The 27,413-nt window shown below is 42.0% G+C and overlaps 2 protein-coding genes across 4 annotated transcripts in view; both read right to left on the bottom strand.

Moving 5' to 3' along the window:
- Positions 1–1,532: 1,532 nt before the first annotated feature.
- Positions 1,533–15,409, bottom strand: pik3r6a (phosphoinositide-3-kinase regulatory subunit 6a). The gene is made up of 6 exons (XM_086156154.1): positions 15,170–15,409; positions 11,050–11,170; positions 9,763–9,836; positions 8,182–8,296; positions 4,841–4,911; positions 1,533–3,934 (listed from the first exon to the last, which is right to left on the bottom strand). Exons 1-6 carry the CDS (start codon positions 15,240–15,242, stop codon positions 3,822–3,824), a joined length of 567 nt encoding a protein of 188 aa, XP_086012280.1. The 5' UTR covers positions 15,243–15,409; the 3' UTR covers positions 1,533–3,821.
- Positions 15,410–15,569: 160 nt separating this feature from the next.
- The window catches only part of pik3r6 (phosphoinositide-3-kinase regulatory subunit 6), a 28,198-nt gene continuing 16,354 nt past the window's right edge, over positions 15,570–27,413 (bottom strand). For all 3 annotated transcript variants that reach the window (XM_086157160.1, XM_086157162.1, XM_086157161.1), the window contains exons 9-21: positions 25,552–25,690; positions 25,196–25,285; positions 22,911–23,142; positions 22,535–22,822; positions 22,349–22,448; positions 20,750–20,872; positions 20,524–20,631; positions 20,319–20,421; positions 20,140–20,201; positions 19,439–19,529; positions 19,292–19,353; positions 19,075–19,178; positions 15,570–18,991 (exon numbers count right to left, since the gene is read on the bottom strand). In XM_086157160.1, the coding sequence (XP_086013286.1) occupies positions 18,835–18,991; positions 19,075–19,178; positions 19,292–19,353; positions 19,439–19,529; positions 20,140–20,201; positions 20,319–20,421; positions 20,524–20,631; positions 20,750–20,872; positions 22,349–22,448; positions 22,535–22,822; positions 22,911–23,142; positions 25,196–25,285; positions 25,552–25,690 (1,659 nt within the window). In that variant the 3' untranslated portion in view covers positions 15,570–18,834. The remainder of the gene's footprint in view (positions 18,992–19,074; positions 19,179–19,291; positions 19,354–19,438; positions 19,530–20,139; positions 20,202–20,318; positions 20,422–20,523; positions 20,632–20,749; positions 20,873–22,348; positions 22,449–22,534; positions 22,823–22,910; positions 23,143–25,195; positions 25,286–25,551; positions 25,691–27,413) is intronic.

Here is a 27,413-nt window from a genome sequence, read left to right as displayed (position 1 = left end):
AAAATCAAAATCCTAATTACAATGTCATTTTTTTTTTTTAGGCCCGTAGCCAAAGTTGCGTGGTTTGACATGAATGAGAAATCAGTGTCGCCCTCAGCTGCAGCTAATCATGAGCGGTAGGCAAAAAAAAAAAAAAAGGTGTCAGATCATTGCCTCATCACCAGGGGAATAATATAATTAGAGAAGAATAAGCCAGTCATCTGATGTCAACAGGAAATAAGGGTTATCTGCTCCATAGACACGCACACACACTCACACCGCCGGTGCCGTGAAGGAGCACGTATCTGCATACCTGTGTAGAGTGGCCGTGGATAGCATTAGTGTGTGATTAGTTAGAGGTGCCGGTGGACGTTGTGTGTGCGCAGCGGGGCGAGATCGCCCAGGGTTGTGAGTCAGACTCGCTTTTTTAATTAACCAGAGGAAACAGGCCTCGTTTCCTGCGTTCGACTTCAAGTGAGGGTCGATGGACGCGGCGACCTCCCACTTCGAAGCTGTTTGCAAACACCTGGGCTGAGGAGGGAAAAGGTAAAGGTGTAAAGTATCATCGTCTCGTGAGCGCTTGGATCCGACCGCGCCGAGCAAGTGCAAGTCGTCGCCATGGTTATGCATGCAGGGGGAGAAATGTGGAGCGGGCGGGCTTGGCAGCTGGCGCCCCTTAATGCTCAGATATCCCCGGTTTGTTAATTAGCCGGGAAGCACATCCCTGGTTTGTACTAGGATCAAAGACCCACACACACTCACACACACAAACACACACACACACTCCGAAGTAAGCACTTTGGAGCAAATTGAGATCCAAAGAACGACACCAGACGGTATTCCTTTCTTGATAGCTGCTTTTCTCGTGACACCATCTCACATTGCCATTATTTTAAAACTTGCTTAACGGAGAAGAGGCTATTCAAAATTATTCAAATTATTTTTTATTTCTTATATTCACCGCATCACTGTTTGCCACTGCCTCCCTTGCCAGAAGACGCCCTGGGGGTCAAAGTCCCCAACGGCCTCGGATCTTCTCGATTATTTCTTCATTTTTATCAATCATCTGAAAACATTCAGAGACAGCGGAGGTCTGTTTCTCCTCCCCTGCAGCACGTGACAAGCCAGCTGAGGCTCCGATAAAACCCCAAACACATCATCAAAACAAGGCGTGAGAGTTTGCTGTTAAATGACGGTAACCATAGCAACATAGATACAGCTACTGTAGTCAGGTGACGATAAAATATGAACTTTTTTCTTCTTTTTTTTTCTTTCCGCCCTCCATGCGGGGTACGCGGGATCATGGTGCTTGACTGACAGCCCTGCCCTTTCAAGAGGCGTTTGCTGAGCGCCGGCCTTGTAAGGACTCGCACCGCTTCCGCCGGAGATGACTCAACCTCTGGATTAATACCTGCATGCCTCTGAGCCCTCTCCCTCAACATCTATTCTTCTCTCCTCCGTGCCACGCTTCTTCTTCTTCTTCATCTTTTTTATTATCTCCATCACCACACCCCATCTATCTGAAAGGCTGCCGAGGCGGAAACTAAAACCAATTTTTCAACTTATTTATTTCTTAATTGTGCTCTGCAACCATAGCAAAAGGCTTGAAATAGAACGGGTAGTTTCTATATGAAGCAATCATTGTGCCCGAGCTGACAGAGTTTTTAATATCTATTTCATTCATTCATTCATTCATTCATTCATTCATTCATTATCTATACTGTTCATCCTTCACTCGGGTCATGGGGCAGCTGTCACTGGGTGACAGGCGGGGTTCACCCTGTCATATGTATATTATATGGAGACATATAACAATTCACTCTTTCATTCCCACATCATATAGAGATATGCACACACACAAATATATGTATGTATATATATACAGACATGTTTGTGTGTGTAAATATATATATACATCAACTGACATGTTTTGTGTGTGTGTGTGTGTGTTCTGTATATATGTATACACACATACACATATGCATATATATATATATATATATATATATATATATAAACACACATATACAGGACTGTCTCAGAAAATTAGTATATTGTGATAAAGTTCTTTATCTTCTGTAATGCAATTAAAATAACAAAATTACTTTTTCATGATATTCTAATATTTTGAGATAGGATTTTTGAGTTTTCTTAAGACGTAAGTCATAATCAGCAAAATTAAAATAATAAAATGCTTGCAATGTTTCAGTTGATTTGTAATGAATCCAGAATGTATGACGTTTTTGTTTTTGTAATTGCATTCCAGAAGATAAAGAACTTTATCACAATATACTAATTTTCTGAGACAGTCCTGTATACACATATATACATACACACACACACACACATATATATAGGACATTTTTGTTAATCTCTGAGCAGATGTACTGTCATCTTGCAGGACCCTCTATGGTCAGAAAGGAGGCCCAGACCGCTGTATGCTGTACAGTCCCCCCCACCGGAGGAGCCTTCACTCTGACAAAGATATGGATCCCCAACAGCGGCTCACAAACCCGCGTCATGCACTTGCAATAACATCTGAGCATCACTTCGTTTATTGTTTTATTTATCTAATTACAACACCTTTGCACCGCCTCACCGACTATGTCTCCTTATCAGCATGACAGACATCATTCTCTGCACTTTGCACTTTGCATTGTTTGTTATGTTCCAAGTCCAGGTGTAGTTTACTGCATCCACTGTGAGCCAGTGCCAGATCCCATGTATGTGTGAACATACTTGGTCTGTAATTAATTAATTTAATTTATTCTTCTTTATCTTTAAGGAGACTCAGTTAACACTCCCACCGCCCCATGCGTTTGGTTTTTATCATGTATACGGCGTCCCATCTCCCCCCACCCCCCGCCCTTCCTTTCCCTCATCTCATTTAAAGATATGGGTATACGAGAGGTTGCTATGGCGACTATTCCTCTTGGCAACACGGACTGGCTCTGTGGTGTGATTGGCCACAAACATCTGTGTACCCCGTGTACAAGCCAGCGGCCAGTTAGGAACCTCGAATGCACTCAAACAATTCATGTACAAGTACTTCATTAGGAGAAAATTCAGATCTTAATGAACTAGTTGCAGAAGATTATGTGCGAAAAATACTCCCAGTTTGCCCCGGATGTCAGTTTTAATCACTTTGGTGGTAAATCGGTTAAAACCCGATGTCGGCTGAGGAGGCAGACCAAATGATGATGTGAAACCGAGAGCCGCGGACACATAGAGATGTGTTTTGTCTAAATAGGGTATGGCTATGTTACCATAGGGACACCCAGCATGCATGATGTATATGCTCACACACACACACGCATATTTTATACATACATACGTATATATATATGTATATATATATATATATATATAATTACAGCTTGTTTGCAATAAATTAAGGAAAGATGAACGTGATGAGGCAGCGGTTGAATTTGTCACGAGCTTAATTTTTCAAAGTTCAAACCCTCAGTAATGTCATCGTCAAAGCCCTGGCGTTGGAAAAAACGAAGGAAGTCGGCCTCAGGCCAATCAGGAGATGTGTAGCCGTAGCAGGGCTTGATGTTAATAAATGACATGTTGTTTTCTTAAAACTTTATAGCTTAAGCAAAAGGTGTTGGTTAAGAGGCAGCGGGAAACAGAAAGTTGGACAAACTTGAATCCCGGGATTAAAAAAAACACAAAAAGCACTCCATCCTCTCAGCGTCCAGTTCCGTCCATGAAATTTCCAACTGGGATCCGCGGCGCTCGATTCCACGCTCTGAAAGCCTGAAACTGGAAATACCGACCCGTTTCCAGGTTGCCGGCCCCTGCGTCAGGTGCGCACAGGAGGGGGGCCTTGTGCACGTCTACATGACAGAGCAGGTGAAGCCGCAGCACTCCTTCAGCAGGGTAAGGCCCGTCTTGGTGAACGGGGAGGCGGGCTGCTGGGCCCTGGGCGCCGCACGCCTCGTCGGCACACCTGCGGGACAGGAAAAGTTGTGTTTTGTCACTTGTGTGCCAAATTATCACCGAAAAGATGCTGAATGACTCATTTATAATACATGTATGACACATCGGGAGAGCGGGAGCCAGTGGCGCTGGACAGAGCCATTTTTGAATAATCTTTGTCTGCTGGTACCTGTTGTTCCTTTTTTCAGAAAAAAAAAACAACAAAAAAACTTCAGTCGTGTCAGTTGTACGCGTTTGTAAACTTTTCAGTAAGTACCAATTTCTCCACTACTATTTTCTTCTCACCTTCCTTTGCAATTTGGATCTTTTGGCATCTGCACTGATTCTCTGTGATCCCATGCCTGGGACACAGGAAGGAATTAAAATCAATTTTAGTATTTTCAATCAATATTGAATTTAGCTACTCCTTATTTTTTCCTTTTGTTTCATTTTTTATGGATTACATACACAATAATGTTAGTACATTTATATGATCATGAATGATTTTAAAGTTGAAATAAAATGCCAAAAATTTAAATATTTAAATTGTAATTTTTATTTTGTTCAATTTACATGATACCCAGTTGGCCCATGTTTAAAAATTAAATAAGAAATGTGGCCCGTCAGCCAAAACTATTTACCACTCCTGCATTATATTACACTTAGAATGATTCAAGTATTTACTACTGTGGTTCCGTTTTATGGTGAGTCATTTAGAATGTGTGTGTGTGTGTGTGAGTGTGTGTGTGTGTGTGTGTGTGTGTGTGTGTGTGTGTGTGTGTGCGTGTGTGTGAGACAGAGAGAGAGTGAGTGAAGACGCATCTGTCGGCGCTCCCGGGGGGAAACATTCCAGGAAAAAAAACAACAAAAAGACACAAAACATGTAGACAAATCCAGAAGCACTGGCGCACTGACAAGCCTGTCTATTCGTAGATACCTGTCTTCTTCATATTTCGGGGGAATTTGGACTTGAGGAAGTCTGCCATTTCTTTATCTTCCTCTTTCTCCCTGCGGACGAGGACAACAAATGATATTAAAGCAGATGTGTATCACGGGGTCCGCTGCCTTCACAGACAGCCCATTGGCCATGTGCGTGAAGGTATTATACCTTCTTAATATTTTGGAAATTAAGTTTTCATGTGCGAGTTCTTATGGGGAACCTGATGAGATGAATTTCCAAACATGTGCTAAAGTGAAGATGAGACAGAGAAAGAGACGGCAATAGGCTTGGTCCGATTTGCCATTTTGCACTTTGCACGACCAGGACGTTTCTTTCCAGATTCATTCATTTGCACAAAGGCAATGACTCAATGTCCGACAATTCCACTCATTGGCACAGAATGGCACTCAACCGCTATCCAATGCTAAAACCAACTGGACCAAGATTGACCTTTTCAGCTCCTGGATGGGAAATGTGAGCTTGACAGGAAGTAAGGTGGAGCGGCAGGAAGTAGTCATCATAGTCAGGAGGAAGGAGTTTAGCTTTCACCAGAGCACTTCCTGATTAAAGTATCGACGTTAAACAGATGTTGGTCGGGGGTTTCATGTGAGGACTTTGGCCACCGCAACACACACTCACACACACACACACACACACACGCACACATATATATCTACATGCAAGAATAGATATATATACATACACATATATGTATATTTATACTTATACACACATACATACTTGCATAAAACACACATGACTACATACATACAAATACGCACACATACATATATATACACTCACATATAAATATATATACTCATACATACATACATGCACATATACATACATATATATACACATACATACACACACATAAATACAGACACTCACTTAAACATATATATACACATACACACATGATTACATACAGGACTGTCTCAGAAAATTAGAATATTGTGATAAAGTTCTTTATCTTCTGTAGTGCAATTAAAAAATAAAAATTACTTTTTCATGATATTCTAATATTTTGAGATAGGATTTTTGAGTTTTCTGAAGACGTAAGCCATAATCAGCAATATTAAAATAATAAAAGGCTTGCAATATTTCAGTTGATTTATAATGAATCCAGAATGTATGACATTTTTGTTTTTGTAATTGCATTACAGAAGATAAAGAACTTTGTCACAATATTCGACTTTTCAGAGACAGTCCTGTACATACACACACATACACGTCTCTTTTTGCCCCACAAAATGAAACAGATAGTGAGCGGATATTAACCCCGATTAATCTAATTTACCACATCTGCCCCGTCATGATTGGATTCACATTGAATCGCCCTGATTCATACGTGACAATTTTACACATAATTAAAAAAAAAAAACAACAAAATAGAATATTTCTAACTGACAGGATGAAAAAGAAACAAAAGTGGCGGTGAGAGAAGCGTGCTTTTCTGCAAACTGTCCCCGATCCATTACCACCCTGTTGTTCTCCTTCTTCCACGTCTGCTTTCTCTCTCCCACCTGTGGCAAGGATTTTTATTGCCCCAAAAAAGAGGAACTTTTTGTAGTTATGAGAACCTTTTCAAGACGCCAGCCGCTTTTTCATGCATTCGGGCAGCAAAGGAAACAGCAACGGTGGACCGCAGTTCCTAGACCTAAATGGATACTTCTTGAAGGAAACTCAGCGTTCTTGACTGGCCAAGCCGGGCTTGTCCTCCGTGGATGAAGCTCTGGGAATCACAGCTGGACAATTTTTTCTTTGACATTGTCAGCGAGGGCGGGATGATGGCGCCTGAGTGACGGCCCTGCCCTTTTCACCCCCGTCAGCCGGTCTCGCGGGAACTAAAATAAAAAACAACTCGCGGTGAATATCAAACCCTCCCATCCTTCGCTGGCTTCCTCTCCGTCTGAGCTGTTTTCCGTCACGTCAACTTCTCTTTTATTTATCTTTTTTTTTTATATTTCCGCTTCCAGTCTTCTAATTAATTTTCCTCTCTTGGGAAGTCTCCGCCTGTCAGTTTTCTGCAGAGAATTAGCAAATCCTTGCTTGACTGCTGCACGCCTCTTTCAAGGGATGGAACACACCCTGCAGCTGCTGCCGAAGGCCTTCTTTTTTTTTGTTTTTCTGTCGTGTAGTCTAGTTTCTTTGATTATTTTTCCCGTTGCTGACAAATCAGCCGCGTGACTCCGGCGGCGAGGAATTAAACGTGCATTTGTTGACGTGCTCCTCGACGGGACAGAACATTCCGATGTATCCCCGAGGCAATCGTCGCCATGACGCCCATCCCAATTCTCAAACGTTTTTCAGGTGTTTGAGAGGTTTGCATTGAGTACACGAAAGAGACGTACCACAATCCACTCTTTCATTAAAATGTCATATAAGGGCCATACAACCGTTCACTTTCATTCAAATATTGAGTAGACATTAGACTGTGCACTCATGCATTTATACAGCATTAAGACACACAGACTTTCACTCAATCACATATTATATAGAGACATAGAACCATCACTCCGATTAAAATATCAAAAAGAGACAACCAGTAACTCACTCATACACGTCATATAAAAACATTCAATATAGAGACATACAGCCATTCACACATTATACAGATATACAACCATTCACTCGTTCAAATGGCAAGTAGCTATATAACCATTCACTCATTCATCAACACAGCATATAGACACACAACCTTTCACTCATTCACACATCATATAGAGAAATGAAACCATTACTCCCATTAGAATGTAGAAGAGACATACGACCATTCACTCATTCAAATGTCAAATAGTGATGTACAATCATTCATCGACACAGCATATCAACAGACAACCATTCACTCATTCATGCATCATATTATGATACGCAACCATTCACTCTCTCATTCAGTTTTCAAAGAGAGACATGCACCCAGTCATTCACATGTCTGGGCAATTAAGGCTAGCCAATGAATCCCCTGCACGCAAACCCAGAGGAAGCATGGAGACTCTACATAGTAGAACTGAGGACCTGGTGGCCGTGAGGTGGTTGTGCTCTCATGCTCACGTTCTCTCATGTGTGTTTTGCCTTTGGCGACAGTCAAAGGTTTTAGTAGATTGCCATGGAGAGGCACTCGGCGAGACAGGAATATCAACGATGTTCAAATGAGATAAAACTCCACCAACATTTTGTGGCAATGAGAGACGTTCAGAGATAAAAACAAAAAATGACCTGAAATTAGTAGAGGGGTCCTTCGAAGCACACAGAAATATGGAGTATGACTTCTAGAGCCTGGATGAATGCCATCTGTTGGAAGATTTGGTAGCGTCAAGGGTGGAGAAGCCTACCTGAGTCTTTCAAACTCAACGTCATCCACCAAAAAGTCTCTGGTCTCGACCAGCTTGTGGATCTGCTGCAGCAGCTCCTCCTCTTTTTGCCGGTCCTCATTGGACTTGTGATTATCTACAGCGAGCGGAGAGAAGACAATGTGCCGAGGCCGTCAGCTACCCCTGCATTTCAGACCCGTCAAGGAGACTAACCCCAACCATTCAGGCAGACAGGAAATAGATAACGTGATTGTTTATGAAACATTTAAACTTGAACGTCGTGAATGTACTTGATAAGGGAGGGATGACACATAAGATACATTTAAAGACTCATTCATACATCAATAACATATCAGGAAGTGATAAGGTTAGCTTGAGAACACAAAGAAAACACAATGTTAAGGCTGCACTGGATGGATGGATGGATGGATGGATGGATGGATGGATGGATGATGGATAAATAGATTTTAAGGGCATAAGCTAGCATCAACAGCAAAGTCTCAGCATCAGCATATACCTGTATACACACGTAAACACAATATATACAGTATATGTATGTGTGTGAATATATAAAAATACACACTCACACATACATTTATATATATATATATATATATATACACACACACATACATATATATATACATATACACACATATACACACACACACACATATGTATATATGTATATATATATATATATACACATATATATGCACACACATACACATATACATATCCATCCATCCATTCACTCACTCACTCATTCGGGGCTATTTTACCAATTTTTCCGAATTAAAATGCCGCATGTTTTTGGACTGTGGGAGGAAACCAGAGAACCTGGAGGAAACCCACACAGACACAGGGAAAACATGCAAACTCCACAAAGAACGGCCTGGAATTGAACCAGGAATTGAACCTTCGTGCTGTGATGCTGAAGCGCTAACCACTCCGTCATATACATATTTATACATGTATTTACGAATACTTTTAAATCCACACAGAATGAGATGTGCATGCATATACATATACGTGTGTGTGTGTATGTGTGTATATATGTAAAATATACAAATATCTCTATATATACAGATTGGAATGTTATAATACTCTAATGTAGAATGGGAGTGATTTGTTCCTAAGAATAAACTGACAATGTTGGGATGTTGTACGAAGTACACAAATGATGGTCCAGTTTGGTTATGTTTTGTCATGGAGTGCAGGAGATGTTGGAACTAATGGATGACAGGACGGTCTTTTCACTTTTAGAAACAATTGTGCAACAATCAAACAAAATCGTTATTTTTGAATAACACTACCTCTCTGAAAACACTGAACGGGGGAATTTCTGTGTCTAACACAGCAGAAGAACACTTATAATTGCGCTGTTGTACAATTGCAGCACAATATGCACCGCCCACAAGTTCCCTGGGTTCAAGCATGCATGGGTTTCGCACCCACAAGTGAGATTGCACAGTTCTAATCCCGGTCACGTCCTGATTGACCAAAAAAGGAAAAAGCAAATGGAGGGTTCTTTGAAAACAACCAACCTAACCATCTCTTTCTTGCTTTTCATCAGCTTTTTGAATTAGAGGCGGCCGTTACCTGGGATGGACACCAACTTGTGCAGCTCTTTCTTCAGCCGGGTGATCTCCTTACACAGCTGAATGTCGTCCATCCTGCGCGGGCGGACGAACACAAAAAACTGAGGGGTTAGATCTCTCCAAGAACCGATATCGTCTCTGGCCGTTCATTTTCGAGTGGCCCCGGTGGGGAAAAAACAACTAGCCTCACTAATTCGTCAGCGTCTGTCAAGCGAGAGTCCCGTCGCCGTGCCCCGGCTGTCTGTCACGTACTGCGGCCCCCTAGGTATAGACACAACCATGGGGTCTGGGAATCTAAATACGTTTACTTTAATTACCAAGAGAGCACCACCTGGGGTGAGCGCTGGGGGAGAAAGGGGCCTTCGCCTCGTACCCCCATGTCTCTTTTCGCGTGGCGGGATGATCAATCAAATGCGGAATTCGAAACTCCCGTCTGTTTCATCTGATCTTCGTATCTTACCAAGAGACAAGGAGTCAGACAGCTGCGGAAGGAGCATGCTGGAATTTGACAAGAGGATTTGTTCAGCTGTACGGAAAATGGGGGAAAAAAATATTGTCGTCTCCAAAGCAGGGAATGCGATTCATCTGTCTCCTAAGATAAGTCACCAAATCGTTCTTTTTTTCTTTGTTTTCCGTTGTAAAATGAGGATTAAGGTGGCGTCAGAACGACTGGTCCCACAAAATGAGATTCTGGAAATTGAAAGTCATATAAACAGAAATATAATGATATTAAAGCTAATAATGTAACATTACTATAGAAGGCTAATATCTTTGCAATTAAAAGAGGCCCCTGGTTCAAATCTTACAGGCCCTGTGATTGGCTGGGATGAACCAGTGTTGATAATGAATGAACGAATGCAGGAATCCGTAATTTCAGCTATTATACCTGAAACTGTTTTCGCTTCTGTTATCGTTAGTCATAGATCATCTGCCCCCGCTGTGTCCATCACACTCTTGCTCCCTCTCCTGGTCGAGGCAGAAGGCCACCCATAGTGCGTCGGGATACTTCTGACGTTTCTGCCCGAAAAACCTGCTGTTTCCTTGCCGCTGTTGCCGAGCGCTCGCTCAATGCACAGTTTGGCATCGTGAGGTAATGATAATAAAGATTTCAAGCGAGCGTACCAGGGTCATAAATGGGATGGGATCAGCGCTCACACTCATATTTAAGCTATTCTTCGCATTACAGAATTGTGTTTTTGATAATGGAACCGATAATAAACTTCGAGGAAGCAAATTGCTTGCCGTGCTGGGAGAATAATAAAAAGCACAGTATAAATAAACCCCTCACATGTATCTGAGCTCCGACTCTCTCCTGACCAGGACGTCTCTGATCCTCTCGATCTTGAAGAGCTCGCCCTCGATGTCGTCCACCGTGATGGAGGAGTCTGCCATGGACACCACGTCATCCTCTGGAAGCAAGAGGAGAGAACCGCGTAAATCCCCTAGCCAATTAGCATGCACACACACACACACACACACATATAAGCAGGAAGAATGCGCACGCATGTGGGGCATTTCACGTTTCCACTTTGGCAAGCCAAGACAAGAGCCTGCATTTGCATATAAAGAACGGTGGCAGATGTACTCTGGAATTGCTGTTTGGGGAGGAGAGTACAGCATCGCAGCCAAATGACCAAATAGTGTCAGTGGTTGGCATGACTCACACTGCCGCTCCCGAGTCCCGAGCCCCCCTCCGCCCCACACCTGCCACTCACACTCACGCTCCAACCTTTCTCAACAAATCTGACCTTCTGCAGACACACACGTAGACACAACATGGACTAGAAGTTTTTCTTCTTGACCATAAATCCTCATCAAACTCATAATGTTTGGCAATTGCGGCCCCCCCACCCGGCTATCGACTGCTACTGCTGATCAATGCGACATTGTACAACATTTTCACCGAAGGCAATATCAGCATAATGGTTGCCCTCAATGGGCCACATGTAACGGTAACAGTACATACCCACGTACCGCTTTTTCTCCTTGTAGCACAAACATGTATTCATGTATTCACCTTCCCATCTTTCTTGAAAAAGCCATCCCTTTGCACCAGCTTTTCTTTTCCTAGACATTTTGGGATCATTTGTATTTCTCAATTCCACTTGTTAAAAATCGCATTGATGTGGATACGCTGCGATCTAATGGTTGGGTGCCGTCACTTTGTGGGTAACATGAGTAGTATGAATAGTGGGAAATGTAGTTTAAGGTCAATGCATGCGTTTGACTTATTTATTTTAAGACAATCAGACCTTTTGAGATGTTCTCGCGGGCCAAATGTGGCCCGTGGGCCTTGAGTTTGACGCGTATTGTAGAAAAGTAAACCGGGCACTCAGCAGATACCGCTTCATGCAAATAGGAAAATAGGATTTGCACATGAGCATGTATATATATAAATATTCATTCATTCATTTATTGGGCCAGTCACCAGTCGATCACACGGCCATGTATGGAGACGTATAACCATTCACTCATTCATTCACATGTCATATAGAGATATGCAACCATTCACTCCTTCATTCACACATCATATACAGACATACAAACATTTACAAGTCATTTGGCCACATTCAGCCATTCACTCTCTCATTCATACGTCTGTGTAATTTAGGGTCCCCTACATGCTTTCTGACTGTGGGAGGAAAAGCTATTCCCCGGTTCTTTCTGGACCTTCTCTCTCTAAGGCAGAACATAAAATTTCAACAGAAAATAATGCATAATGCTCAAAAAAATAAAGGGAACACTTAAACAACACAGTGTAACTTCAGTGAAATCAAAGTGTGATTCATTTTGCCTCGTTGTAAGGACATTACATCAAAGTTGGATCAGCCTTGTAGTGTGTTTTTACACTTTAATTCTGAGTGTGACTCTATGTAAAGAAGAATATTTGATTCATTCAGATCTAGGATGTGTTATTTTAGGGTTCCCTTTATTTTTTTTAGCAGTCTATATTTGTAAATTTGTATATACAACTATATCCTGCAAGGTTAAAAAATGTTAGAAAACCATGATATAAAGATGCACACCTTGCTTACATGTCCTGCACCAGTCTAACACTGTAGATTATTGAATAGAATTGAATAGCATAGCAAAGGATAGGATTATTTTTTAAATAGGAACGATACAGTCTAATGGTGTCATTACAAAGCATCCAACTGATGCCTTGCAAGGAGAGTTAATAGATATTGATATTTTTAAATTGATTTTATCTGGTTGAGTAATAAAAAAAAACACAGCAACATTAAAATGATCAGCATGCTAATTAAAAATAATGCACACGCACAATCGTCATAATAGACCTTTAAATGACGCACATGCTAAAGCTTCATTACACAGTGATGCTACTGTGCGGGGGTAAGTTTCACAGATGACACCATCTGAAATTGAAAACACACAAACATGCACTTTTTTAGAAATAGTATAAATAGCCTGAGTACCAAAATAAATAGTTCGCTTGAAAAAAACAAACATTTTAGGACAAAAATATAGCAAACCTAAGTGTTAACTTGTCTGTTTAGCAGATAGAAAGGCGTCTTTTGCTCCAGAACAACACCTTCACGCAGAACTGCCGTTACTATGACAAATCTGTTGTCGGCGTGGCGATTACCCTGACACCTGAGAAGAGACGCCAGTGAGTCTTGACGCAAAGATATCAGTCGGTGCTGGCGAAATGTACGAATCAGTGGTCCACGGGTCACGTCATGGTATTACGCAGAAAATCCTCAGGCTATTTCTCGCTGCTTGTAAAAGGCGAGTTGTCCTCAGCAACTTCAGCTGAGCTTTCGCAATCTTGTCATGTCATTTATAAAGATACAACTTATAGATAAATAGATAATATCCTATAAAGGGTTGCATGGTGGTGCAATGGCTTGTGCTTTCTCCTCAAAGCAAGAAGTTCCCGGTTGAATTCTCTGTGAAATGGGAGAGCGAATGTGTGTTTATCTCTATAGGATGTGTAAATGGCATTGTAAATACCTTAATTCTCTTTATGTTGAATGAGAGAGTTTATGGTTGTAGGTCTATCAAGTGAATAAGTGAGTTAATGGTTGTATGTGTCTGTGTGATGTGTGCATGAGCGTGAATGTTGTGTGTCTGTGGTCATGTGTTGACTGGCCCAAGGTTATATGACATTATGCAATATATGAAAGAGAGGATGAATGGTTGTATGTCTCTATATGACGTTTGAATGAGCAAGTGAATGGTTGTATGTTGCTATATGCAGCCCTGTGGTCATGTGGTGACTGGCCTCAGGTGTTATGACATTATACAACATACAGGACCGTCTCAGAAAATTAGAATATTGTGATAAAGTTCTTTATCTTCTGTAATGCAATTAAAAAAATAAGAATGACTTTTTCATGCTATTCTAATATTTTTTTAGATAGGATTTTTGAGTTTTCTTAAGATGTAAGCCATAATCAGCAATATTAAAATAATAAAAAGGCTTGCAATATTTCAGTTGATTTGTAATGAGTCCGGAATGTATGACATTTCTGTTTTTGTAATTGCATTACAGAAAAAAAAGAACTTTATCACAATATTCTAATTTTCTGAGACAGTCCTGTATGAAAGAGTGAGTAAATTAATGAATGAGTGGCCAAGATCATCATAGAAACTTTTTTTTTTGTTTAGTATAGTCCTCCTCGCCCTTGAAAACAATGTTCTGCTGCAGAGGCTCTGAAGGACGTTGCTCTGCCGCTGATGACTCATCACCAGGTGCTCCAGGAAAACGCTCTCAAACACTCCCCTCCTCTTTTCTTGCTCTCTAAGTTACAGCACGGATGTGTTTTACACATCTACGCTTCGCTTCATTACGGTCTGATCCCGGTCCGATGACCTGTCGCCTCTTCAGAAGACCCAGGACGTCTCAATGAGCCGCCGGGACATTCATCCCAACAATGTTTTGATCGAGACTCCTTTAAGTTGTTTGGAAAGCAAAAGCTAACCCGGCCTCGGCTTCATTTTCGTCCAGCGGTGAAAAATGTGAGGAACCAAAAGGAAGAACTTTTTTTTTTACCGATGATTATGATATAATGGCTGAAATGAGCGAAAAAGCGCAAAGCCATTTGCCACAACTGCCGTTGGCTCTTCTTCAGAGGCTTCGAGGTGCCAACGGCTCCGCTTGGCGGGAGAAGGGACACCTGTGGATGCTCGCTGGCACAAAATTTGGTCGAGCAAATATCACAAGATCCCGAGTGTAAAAACAGGATACGAAAAACAGCGATAAACAAATGCAGGATTCAAAACTAGTCAGCAAAGATGTGAATACAGTGGCAACGGATCACACCACCTGCAGTCACAGATATCACACCACGGGCACAGGATCGAAGAAACACAGATACCTGATAAAATGCAACATTAAGGTTGGGATAGAGCGATAACATTGCAGTGCACGCCGGCGAGGTAACCTGGCTTGGTGCTGCTCCAGTCAGTGCGCTCCAGCGAACCGTACTGATGAGAAGACCCCCGGTTCCTCTCCATCAATCTGGTGGCTTCGTCTCTCGGTCTTTTTATGGGGCTTCTGGTGGAAGAGGCTGGGGAAGGAGGAGGGAAGAAAAAGCCGGAAAACTAGCGGGGAGGGTCTTGCAATGTCGGTTCGAGCGTGCAGTTCATTGAAACAGTTATCCTGTCTGCAGAGGCAGAAAGAGAGATATTCTTCAGCAGCTCCCCTCTCCCTGAGCTCTGACAAGTGTGTGTGTATGTGTGTGTGTGTGTTTTTGTGTCAATCAAACTGGCCGGATAGCAACCAAACACTGCCATCTGGTGGTTTTCCTCCTGCCGTCTTCGAGAATAAAACATATTCGCTACAAAAAAACCTTTATTTATTCACATGATTCATATACATGAGCTCTTTTTTCCCATATATGTGTAAAATTACAGGAAAAAAAGTATGTGCAAAATAGAACAAAGGTAAGCTGTCTGGTCTTGTACGTACAAACAATCAGTTGTGCTCACGCACACACACGCACACACACACACAGAATGAGATGGAAACATAGCTTTACACATATAAATGTGTGTGTGAGTGCCCTTGCTCTTGCTCTCTCTGTCTCTCCCCCTAACACACACACACACACAGTCATATATATATAGATAGATAGATGGACATACATATGGGAAAAGCATGTGCAAAATAGATTAGAACAATATAACCTGTCTGGCTTATACATGCAAACACATAAAGGATGCACACAGGCACCCACACACACAGAATGAGATGGATATATAGATACACATATGCACAGAATAAAATGGGAAGATAAATATTCCCATCTCAATCTGTGTGTGTGCATGTTCCTTTGCTTTCTCTCTCTCTCTGCCACACTCACACACATATATACAGTATATGTACACTATATGGCCAAAAGTATTCGCTCACCCATCCAAATAATCGGAGTCAGGTGTTGCAATCCCTTCCATGGCCACAGGTGTATAAAATCAAGCACCTAGGCATGCAGATTGTTTTCACAAACATTTGTGAAAAAAAGGGTGGCTCTCAGGAGTTCAGTGAATTCCAGCGTGTATTATAAGAACGTGAGAGTGCTTGGGAAAGACAGCAACTCAGCCATGGAGTGGTAGGCCACGTAAATTGACGGAGCAGGGTCAGCGGATGCTGTGGCGCATAGTGCGAAGTGGTCGCCAACTTTCTGCAGAGTCAATCACTACAAACCTCCAAACTTTGTGTGGCCATCAGATTAGCTCAAGAACAGTGCGCAGAGAGCTTCGTACGTGGGTTTCCATGGCCAAGAGACTGCACACATCACCAAGTGCGATGCAAAGCATTGGATCCACTGGCGTGGAGACGTACTTCTACGGGACTGTCTCAGAAAATTTGAATATTGTGATCAAGTTCTTTATCTTCTGTAATGCAATTACAAAAACAAAAATGTCATACATTCTGGATTCATTACAAATCAACTGAAATATTGCAAGCCTTTTATTATTTCACTACTGCTGATTATGGCTTACATCTTAAGAAAATTCAAAAATCCTATCTCAAAATATTAGAATATCACGAAAAAGTTTTTTTTTTTTTTTTTTTAAATTGCATTACAGAAGATAAAGAACTTTATCACAAAATTCAAATTTTCTGAGACAGTCCTGTACATCTGGCAATCTGATGGACGAGTATGGATTTGGCGGTTGCCAGGAGAACGGTCTGACCGCATAGTGGACAGCCTTCCCAGAAGAGTTGAAGCTGTTTTAGCTGCAAAGGGTCGACCAACGTCATATTGAACCCTATGCATTAGGAATGGGATGTCACTTAAGTTCATATGTGAGTCAAGGCAGGTGAGTGAGTACTTTTGGCCATATAGTGTAAAAGCATGTGCTTTTCCCATATACAAAATAGAATAGAACAATATAACCTGTCTGGTTTATGCACACAAACAACGCCCCCCCCCCCCCCCCACATACACACACACACACACACACACACACACACACACACACACACACACAAACATTTTATCACATCCAGGATGAAGGACTGTAGATTCCAAACAGGTCACACCCCCATGTTGGGTCTCGGACAACTTCCTCAAACAAACAGGAGATAAAAAAGCTGGCGAGGAGACGATTTCATTGGAATGCTTTCGGTATTTGTGTTTCGGTCCAGGATCACACGGCAGCAGCGAGAGGTCACTCCCTGAACACCAACTGCACGTGTCTTCTGCCGCTGATGGGGGGGGACAAACGAAAAAAAAAAAACAACCTTGCAGCCTTCACTTCACATTACACACAAAAGAAAAATATAGCAGGGGGGGGCAACTACTACATCTCGGTTTCCAACTTTTAAGGGATTCTTCTTGGGTTTACAGCGTGTTGGTTGGGTTGTCAGCGCTCCGTTGTGTGTGTGTGTGTGTGTGTATCAGAGAGAGAGTGAAAGGTAGTGTGTAAATAAAGTATTGGCACTGTTGAAATATTCATTTACTCAATATCTCGACCGCTTGTCCTGAACTCAGGAGGGTCTTGGGTTATGGGGGAGGGGCTGGAGCCTATCGCAGCTGTCATTGGCTGAGACCAGCTGCCAATCAAAGGGGCCACTTATCGAGACGCTCAACCATTCACACCTTATATATGCATAACTTCACTCACTCATTCACATGTCATATACAGTAGTCTCACTCATTCATCATATAAACATATCACCATTGAATCTCTCATTCACACCTCATCTATACATATAACCTCACTCATTCACAATTTATACAGACATACAACCATTCACTCATTCATTCACACATCTCATAGACAAAAACATTCACTCACTCACCCATTCACACAGCACATGGAGACAACCATTCACCGTTATTCACAACTCATAAATAGATCTTGCCTCACTCACTTGTTCATATCATAGACATATAACCTAAATCACTCATTTTACATGTCATGTCATACATCCATTCACTCGTTCATTCACGTGTCAGACAACCTCACACATATGTCATATTGACGTATCCCCATTCACTCACTCATTCACAAGGCTGGGCAATTCAAGGTCTTCACTTCACCTACTGCATGCTTTGGGACTGCATTAGGAGACCGGAGAACCCGGGGGGTAAAACCCAAACTGCACATGGGGGAAGCAAAACCTGTGTTTAAGCGTCCCACCGTCAGAAATCGAATCAGGGACTTTGTCACTGTGAGGCGGAAGCGTTAACCGCTTCGATATTTTTGGATGTGTACACAAACTCAGCCGCTCCACGTCCCGGTTGGTGCCAGTGTTTACATTGCTGTTCCATGGCATGTTGCCAGTTTTCTCTGGTGAACTAAAGCTTACTCATAGTGAGCAAATCATTGTCATGCCGTGGCTTTTGTGAAAAGTAGCAAAACCGGTTATAGTTGTCAACCATGTTGAATGGTGTTAGCGGTGAACGCGCCACGGGTCTAGCAGCTTCTTGGTTGGTCGCTTCCACTTGGGAAAACCCAAACCTGTCGGTTCGGTGAGCAGCGCGGTGTGAGACGGCATGTGAAGTTCCCCTAGTGAGAGCGCGGGAACCGCGGATCCCGGCTTTTCCCCCGGGGGGGGGGGGGGGGGGGGGGTCACTCCGTCTCGTCCAGCTGGGGGTCAGTTGGTGATTCCACCAAATGTGTTCACCGGGAGGGGAAGTCCTTTGCTCATGTATTTGCACAGCCCAGCATTCGCCTCCTCTCCGGGGTGTAATTTGGACCTGACCGTTTTCTGCACGCAGTAGCCGGGGTCCACGCATGGGGAGATCTCGATGCTACGGCACAAAAGAAGAAAAATCGAAGTGGAATAATCCAGTTTCGACAGGTGGCCTATTAAACATCTGACAAACCGTCTTACCTGTTCACGTCGGTGTAGGTTCTCCGACTGTCTCTGTCGAGCCTGACGGTGAACGACCGCTTATCCATCGTGTGAATATTGACGTTGGACGTCCGGATTTTTTGCTATTTTTTTTTTCCCCCGGTAGAAGTAGAAAAGAGTTATTTTTTGGTTTTAAACATAAAAACAAAAACAAATCTGAGTGCTCAACAATTTAACTGGACCCGCGTCGGCGTACCGTGGTGCTGTTCTTAGTCTTGGCGGCCGAATCGTTCATCTCCAGCGTCAAACAGTTCAAATCTGTCCGGCGAAAGGGGGAAAGGATTTTACTCTCGAGTCATTAGAGGAACGTTTGACAGATACACAATTCGGACGCGTTCCATACCTTCTTCTTCCTTTGTAGGGATGGCGCTGATCTGAGCCCCCGTCGTCTTGATGACCTTTTGTATCTCGATGTCACGGCCACTCAGCGTCACCTAAAAACACACGGCAAGGCATTTGAGGGGATATTCTAAAAGAATAAAATTGTGATTGTGATCGCAGAGCACAGGTTGTGCAGTGCAATGTGATATCATTTTCCGGTTCTGAAACAATGATAAGCAGGATATAAACAAGGAAACACTAGGGCAGCATATAATCTACAGTCTGAGGAACGAAAAGGGCCTCAGGTGTGAAGAAAATAATTATTAATATGCCATGAATCTGCAGAGCACACAGAGAGGCAGATCTTATGTACAGTGTTGTGAGATATGATTAGAAATATAGATACTTTAGTAGAATGAAATAAGAAATAGGACAGAAAGAGTGCAAACTGAAGACCTCTGTGCAATTGTGCATTTAGTGCTAGAGCCTATTCCAGCTGCCATTGGTCGAGAGCTCACATTCTCATTCACATGCCACATAGACTTGCAACAATATACTCTTATTTACACATCTTATAGAGACATGCAACCATCACACACTAGTTTACTGGTCATTTACTGACATGCAAGCAGTCAACCTCTCATTCACACGTCATATGAAGTCATGATGTCATGATGAAGTGACAGGGAAATAAAACAACAATAAAAAAAATAAAACACTTACTTTTTTGTAATTGAGGAAGATGAGAGCTCCGCATGCCTCGCCCGCATTCCTTTTCGTTTTCTCTGCACGGGACGACATCACAGAGGTATGTCGTCAGACGGGACCGGTGGCACATACAACGATAAACAGCTGGCAGACCATGGTAAACACACATCAAGTTTACAGTGGCCTAAATTCACCTTTCACCGATGCAGAGATTTGTCGGAGCCCGGGAAAGTCCATCTCCAAGTGAGTGACGAACACGTCTTCCACTGCTTCCATCGTCAAGCTGGTAAACATTATCTGATGGGCAATAAGCATTTGTTTGTACTCCAAATAGCAGAAAAGAAGAAAAGAACAATCCGTTTTTTTTTTTTTTTTTAAACAACATACAGAACATAATACCTTCACAAAATAGATGTTAAAGTAGATGGGCTGCTGGCCAATTCTGACGTAGTAGGAGATGACGTCTGACACGAATGGCTCTTTTGGTCTTCCCTGGTTCACTTTTTGCTGCAAAAAAAAATAGATATCGCCCACGCCAAAAAACGTTTAATCCACCTGTCGCCACTAGTGTGTGAGAAGAGTTAAGATGAGGCGAAAAAGGGTATAAGGATTAATCTCTTCCTACCAGTTGAGCCAGTTTGTGGATGTCGTAGCCCAAACTGGTGACGTTGCAGTTGTACCAGGGGTCCACCATACTGAGGTAGGAGCCCAGAGAGCAAGGGTTCCGCATGGGGTGATAGACGTGGTCCTGGAAGAAGTGACACTCGGAAATTATTCAGGTCTAAAGAGCCGACGTTCATTCATTCACTCATTTTTCACACTGCTTATCCTGAGGTGGGGCTCACCCTGGTCAATCATCAGGGTACCCATTGAGATATACAGGACTGTCTCAGAAAAGCAGAATATTGTGATAAAGTTCTTTATCTTCTGTGATAAAATTAAAAAAAACAATATTACTCTTTCATGATATTTTGATATTTTGAGATAGGATTTTTGAGTGCAATATTAAAATAATAAAAAGCTTGCAATATTTCAGTTGATTTGCAATGAATCCAGAATGTAGGACATTTTTGTTTTTGTAATTGCATTACAGAAGATAAAGAACTTTATCACAGTATTCAAATTTTCTGAGACAGTCCTGTACAATCATACACCCTCTCATTCAGTCTATCATTTATCATAGAGTAAGTCAGTCTTTCATTTGCACAACATATAAGCAACCGCTCACTCACTCATTAACATGTCAAATAGACAAACAACTATTCATCCTCTCATTCCTCCAGTCTCATTCACTCTTTCATTCGCATGACATACTGGGACATTCAATCATTCCCACGTCCTACAGAGACATGCAACCATTCACTCATTCATTCATGTGTCAGAGACGTGCAACCATTCACTCTGTCGTTCCAGTACAACAACCCTGATTTATACACATAATTTCTTTATGTATATATACATGTACTTGTAAATACACATGTATATACGTTACATATATTTTTACATACCTTTCATTTTATTTTTATTTATTTCTATCTTTACTGTTCTTATTTTATTTTTTGTTATCCGCGCTTTTATTCTTTATTTCTATAAATCAGAATCAGAATACTTTATTAAACCCCAAGGGGGAAATTGCTTTTTGTTGAAAGCAGCTCCTGCTACAGAGTCAAGTGGGGAAGAATCAAAACAGAACTTTCTATATAAAAATAAAGAATAAAAACAGCAAATAATAAAATAAATAAAAAGAACAGTAAAGATCAAAACAAATAAATAAAAATAAAGTTCAAGGTATGTAAAAATATATAAAAGGTATGAACAAATATCTAGAAATAAAAAAAAATATATGTAACGTATATATAGTTCGATTTCGATTCTTCCCCGCTTTACACTGTTGCAGGAGCTGCTTTCAGCAAAAAGCAATTTTTCCCTGGGGATCAATAAAGTATTATGATTCTGATTGATTCTGATTCTGATTCACACATTTGGGCAATTTAGGGTCTCCAATGAAGCTCGTGCATGCGTTTTGACTGTGGACTGGAGGAAACCCATGCAAGCATGCGGAATCGAACCAGGGACCCTCTCACTGTGAGCAATTATATTCATTAAATTTTAAAGACAAAGAAGAAAAAGCTGGACTGCAGCCATTTGGAATATTATGAGCTGTGCGAAAACACAAGAAAAACACGTCATGCTGAAATTGTGTTTCACCACAAAGCCGGCTTACGTTGTTGTGGGCAAAGGAAGCCTGAGCGCTGGAAACTGGAATGTAGTAAAATTGCAGATTCACTTTCATCGTCAGAAAAACCCTCCTCGCTTCCCGTTTCCTGGAACGACACAAAGATTTCCAGCGCGGTTACATAACCGGGTTGGGATCCGTGGCGCGGCACGCACAATTTGCACTGGCACACACCTAAAGAAGTAGTAGGCCCTGGCGAGGCGTCCCATCACCCGGTCGTCCCCCATGGCGACGATCTTAGCAGTGAAGTTCCTCTGCTGTTTGGGGAAAGTGTTCTGGACCGTGCTGCTTCCCACTCGCCGTTGGAGTTTTGACCCTCCGCTGCCTCCCAACCCTCCGCGTCCTCCTCCACCCAGGCTGGCGTCGCCGTCCAATGAGTCTTGCATCAGCGCCATGCTGTCTCTGACGGATGGCCGCACCCGGATACAGCCACGTCTCGAGAGCCTGGAGGAGTCTTGCTCGCTGTGGGTGACAGATAGCGATCGATCCATTGAACAATCACACAATCAATCAATACCTCGCTCAACAATCCAACGAGATCTAGGTTTACCCTTTGCTCGGTTCCCCTTGTATGCTCAAATTAGCCATCTCCGGAGCCGTGGAGGGGTCGGCGCCGGGCGGCAGGTCCCTTTCGATGCCGCTGTCGTTTGACATGACAGAAAGGCGGGTCTTGTCTGACTCCATCATGTCGCCGGGCGACTCCTCCAGCTCAAAGTCCTCAGGAATGTCGGAAAACTGCTCCCCCATGGAGTTGGAGCGCAAACACTTGCTCAGCTCTCGCCCTGTGGAAATCGGAAAACATCCGTCAGCGCGACGGTCGTGAACTCTAAGGCCTTCACAGATTTATTTTTTGCCTATCTGGTTGCGGTGGATGACACCAAATCCTGACTAAGCTATTGTCAAAGGCCAACGCTCTGAGGACGTTTGGCCGACTTCATCGTGACCTGTTCTAAAACAATCTACTGCGCTCTCAAGGAAAAAAAAAACAAAACGGCAAACTGTGACATTACTCTGTTCTGACGCTCCTTAGTTGAGCCACTATCGGCACAACAGAGCATTTCTTATATATTCCATTTCAACATGTCAAAGTTCTCCCCCGAAAGGCTGTTACCATTAATACACAAACACGACGCTCAGTGTGATGTGGACCTAAAGAGTCATATACTGCCTTTACGGCGGGCTCAGCTTTTGACATAAAGTACTAAACATCCTTGTGATGGTTTTCACCTCAGCTGCACCCGACAATGAAATATCGACGTCAACCCTACACAACTGGGTATTCTATGTGTACAACTCTTGGCAGGAGCAGGAAATTCCAACTTTCTTTGAACACAAATTATCAAAGTACCTCTCTTGTAACTGAGCATGACATTTTATAAATATTTGCACACGTGTTTGTTCGCAGCGCCCGAGGAGTTCAGAAAATAGCATGCAGGGATTTCCTTGGAGGTTTTTTTAAACCTCTAACAGAAGGATACGTCACTTTACTCATGAGGTTTTGATTCAGATTCAAAGTGTTTATTGTCATATGTAGAGTGTGGAAGCAGGTTTCCCTGTCCAATGATATTCTTACTTTGCTGTCCACAGTGCATTTGGATTTGTATTGACAAACAATCAAGCAATCAATCAATTTATTCATTTAACCCAGTTTAAAATTAATCCTAGGAAAATCCAGTGTATCTTGACACATCCTGCTGACGTATGAAAATAAAGCATGTCATGAAAGGACTAATAATCTTTAAAATGCTTCATTTGAGGATATTAATGACGGTTGTCGGAGACGGTGATTTAACAGAATTTAATGATTAAAGTGCGCGGACTTTGAACCATAAAGTGTTATTGCAGCCTTTACTTCCTCTGCAAGTCTCTTTCATTTGTTTATCTTTAAATAACCGCTTCAACCTTCAGGCTTGTTTCGTTCAGCCGTCTGGTCTGGAATACCATATTTTTCGCACTATGACGTGCACTTAAAATCCTTAAATTTTCTCAAAAATCAGCCATGCACCTTACGTATGAATTCTTGTTGTGCTTACCGACCTCGAACCAATTATGTGAGGCACACTGTGCTTAAATATCTATCAAAATTTTTCGGTGCGACTTTGGTAAGTGACAAGCCGCTCCGCTTGATTGATAGTCAGGCCGTTCCAACCTGACACGGGGACGTTGTATTAAATTCGGTCCTTGGATGAATATGGGTTTCAATGTCAGACTTTAGATACCTAATTATGTAGTGCTGGAATACAGTTATCCACACCTCACACTAACCAATATGATAAACCAATCAGAGAATAGTATGTAGTACGCATACCCCGCCACTTTTTGTAATACCGGTGCGTCCTGCCTTTCAACATAACATTACCTTTGTGTACCTTTGTGTGTGTGAGGACCCCCAAAAATGGCACTTGTTCAGAGACATGCTTAAGAAGCGGGATTCAAATTCAAGGTGACCTGTTACGCAGTATATCAGGGAAAATAGCAGCTGCGAAAGAATTCAACATTAATGAATCAATGGTACGGAAGTGGAGGAAACAAGCGGATGAACTGCGCCAAGTAAAGAAACCAGAGAGAGTTTCTGAGGAACCAAAGCGAGATGAATAAAGTTCGACTAAACTGACTATTTTGTTTCGCTTTATTTCCATTATGTTTTATCATAAGCCTTATAACACGGTTTGCCTTATGCATGAAAATAGACCTGTTCATTGAAAGTGCGCCTCACACTGTATTGCACCTTATGGTTTGCATTTTTTTTTTTTTTTGTTCTAATGGTCCACAAAATAAGGTACTTCCTTGAGACCCCTCTCCCCCCCCCTTCCGCGATGTCTAGGGGCGACTCACAGATATCCATGTCTTCCGTCCACAGGTGGAAGCTCATCTCTGGGTTGGGAAGAGGGCAGTCGTGCAGATGTCCATCAGACGCGGGGTCTGCTGCGGAGCGGAAAACACCAAAACCGTCACAATGACACCCAAAATAACCCCCCCCCTCATCCAGCTTCCTCCCTGTGTGCATCCCTCAGCGGCCATCCCCCAGCTGGGAATATCTCTCCAATCAGAGGCCTCAATGCTATCTTTGGAGAACAAGTGTATGCTAAAGGGATAGCAACCCAGAAACAAAATGCTAATTACTGACACCAGTTAGTTGGTTTCATTTTGACTGAAATGACAGCTTTTTTAATTTCGCCGCACACTCCTACCTGAGGGGCCGACGATTTCGGCGTACAGTCGCTGCAGGGTGCTCCTTAGCGCGCCCCCCTTCCCGCCGCCGCAACCCTCCTCCACGCTGTGCTCAAGAGCCGCCAGCACTTCCTGAAAGAACCGTTCAGCCTCCATATCCTGTCCCAAAACACATAAACACATGTAGGCAAAAACACAGACACGCAGGAAGATAAATACATATGTGCTGCGTATTAATAGCAAAGAGGTGAGGGGTGAGCAGTGTGTGTGTGTGTGGCCTGTCGAGGTGTTACACTAGGACTGGTGCCAGGAGACACTTCCACCATTTCTACAATGTCAACATGCTGTTTTACGTGACCCAAAAAAAGTAAATTTCATATGTAGTATGATCGCAGCTAGCCATATCAACGCTTGCATGAAAAAAGTTCAGATGGGGAAGCAATCAAGATTCAAGATTTTTAATTGTCATTGTTCAGCTACAATTAAATTTTGCAGCGGGAGCTCCCAGCTAGGAGTACGTGCAGGATTATAAATTGTTTTGTAAGTCGCTTTGGATAAAAGCGTCTGCTAAATGACTGCAATTTAATGTAATGTAAATAGATTATAAAGTTAGAAACAGTGTATAGATGTGATATATACAGTACGGTATGAATAGCACCGTAATTTCCGGACAATAAGCTGCAACTTTTTTCACACAACGGCTTAAATGGCTGCGGCTAATTTATTTTTTATTAAATTTTTTGAAGCTAACGAGCTTCATGTCGGCAAAACATTTAGCCTCGTCACAAAGGACCAATAAAATTATCGTGAAATTCTGAGGTTGTTCAATTCTGACACTGAAAAAGACGACTTTAATAGTTTTAGTGTGCAGGAGGAAGACGAAGATAGCAATCAGTTGGAGTAGGATAAAGCAGGGATAGAAAATGGATGGATGAAATTTTAAAAATAATAATTCCAAATAAACAAACAAACAAACAAATAAATAAATAAATACATTTGAAAAAATGTTTCAGTGTAAATATCTCATGTTACAATGTGGACAACTGCGCCTTATAGAAAGTGCAGCCTACATATGTACACATATTCATTCATTTACTCTTAGCCTGTGCGGCTTATATTCAGGTGCTCTCAATTGTCCGGAAATTATGGAATATAGAAATGGACATGGTATATACATATAGCAACAGAATGGCATGAAGGGTGATGTGAATATGACTATGGTTTAAAGTGCAGCTTTTTGCAAGGAGGGGTTGGGTGTAAAATTGCATCTGCGAGGGTGGAGGATGGAGTGGTTGTTAGCAGGGGGGCATCATGTTAGTGTGTGTCTGAGTAGGTAGGGGTTCAGGTGTGAATGTGAGTGCTCTGCCGGGGAATGGGGTGCTTGCAAGGGGGGTTGACACCAGCTGGGTTTGGGAGTGAGATTAGAGTAGTGTAAAATCACTTTTGATCAGAATCAAAAAAAATTATTATTTGTCCCCGAGGGGCAACTGGAGGCTACATGGGGTAGCAGGATCAAATTGTGAACATCGAAAATAAAATGAATATTTTATATTATCATATTATATATAAAAAATTAATAAATAAATACATTTAAAATAAATGTGAAAAACTATACATATACCATATACGTGTGTGTGTGTATATATATATATATATGTGTGTGTGTGTGTGTGTGTGTGTGTGTGTGTATACGCGTATACGTGTATATACGTATATACACGTATATATATATATATATATATATATATATATATATATATATATATACACACGTATATGTAAATACACACACACACACACACATACACACACACACACACACACACAAACATACACATATATACCTATGTATCAAGGATTGGAACACAGGTTTGTCACTGAC

The sequence above is a fragment of the Fistularia commersonii genome, chromosome 12 (genome assembly GCF_037954325.1).
Source record: "Fistularia commersonii isolate RoL2024-O1a breed Wild chromosome 12, RoL_Fcom_v1.0, whole genome shotgun sequence".
Classification (NCBI taxonomy): domain Eukaryota; kingdom Metazoa; phylum Chordata; class Actinopteri; order Syngnathiformes; family Fistulariidae; genus Fistularia; species Fistularia commersonii.
Note: the sequence above shows the minus strand (reverse complement) of the source record. Positions and strands in the feature narration are given on the sequence as shown.

What these genes read in the sequence shown, in the direction of transcription:
- pik3r6a (XM_086156154.1), bottom strand. Translation starts at nt 15,242, where the DNA reads ATGGAGAGGAACCGGGGGTCTTCTCATCAGTACGGTTCGCTGGAGCGC. An exon ending in CTGGAGCAGCACCAAGCCAG is followed by an intron (nt 11,171 to 15,169) that starts GTTACCTCGCCG and finishes TCTTGCTTCCAG; the next exon opens with AGGATGACGTGGTGTCCATG. An exon ending in CAAGTTGGTGTCCATCCCAG is followed by an intron (nt 8,297 to 9,762) that starts GTAACGGCCGCC and finishes CGCTCGCTGTAG; the next exon opens with ATAATCACAAGTCCAATGAG.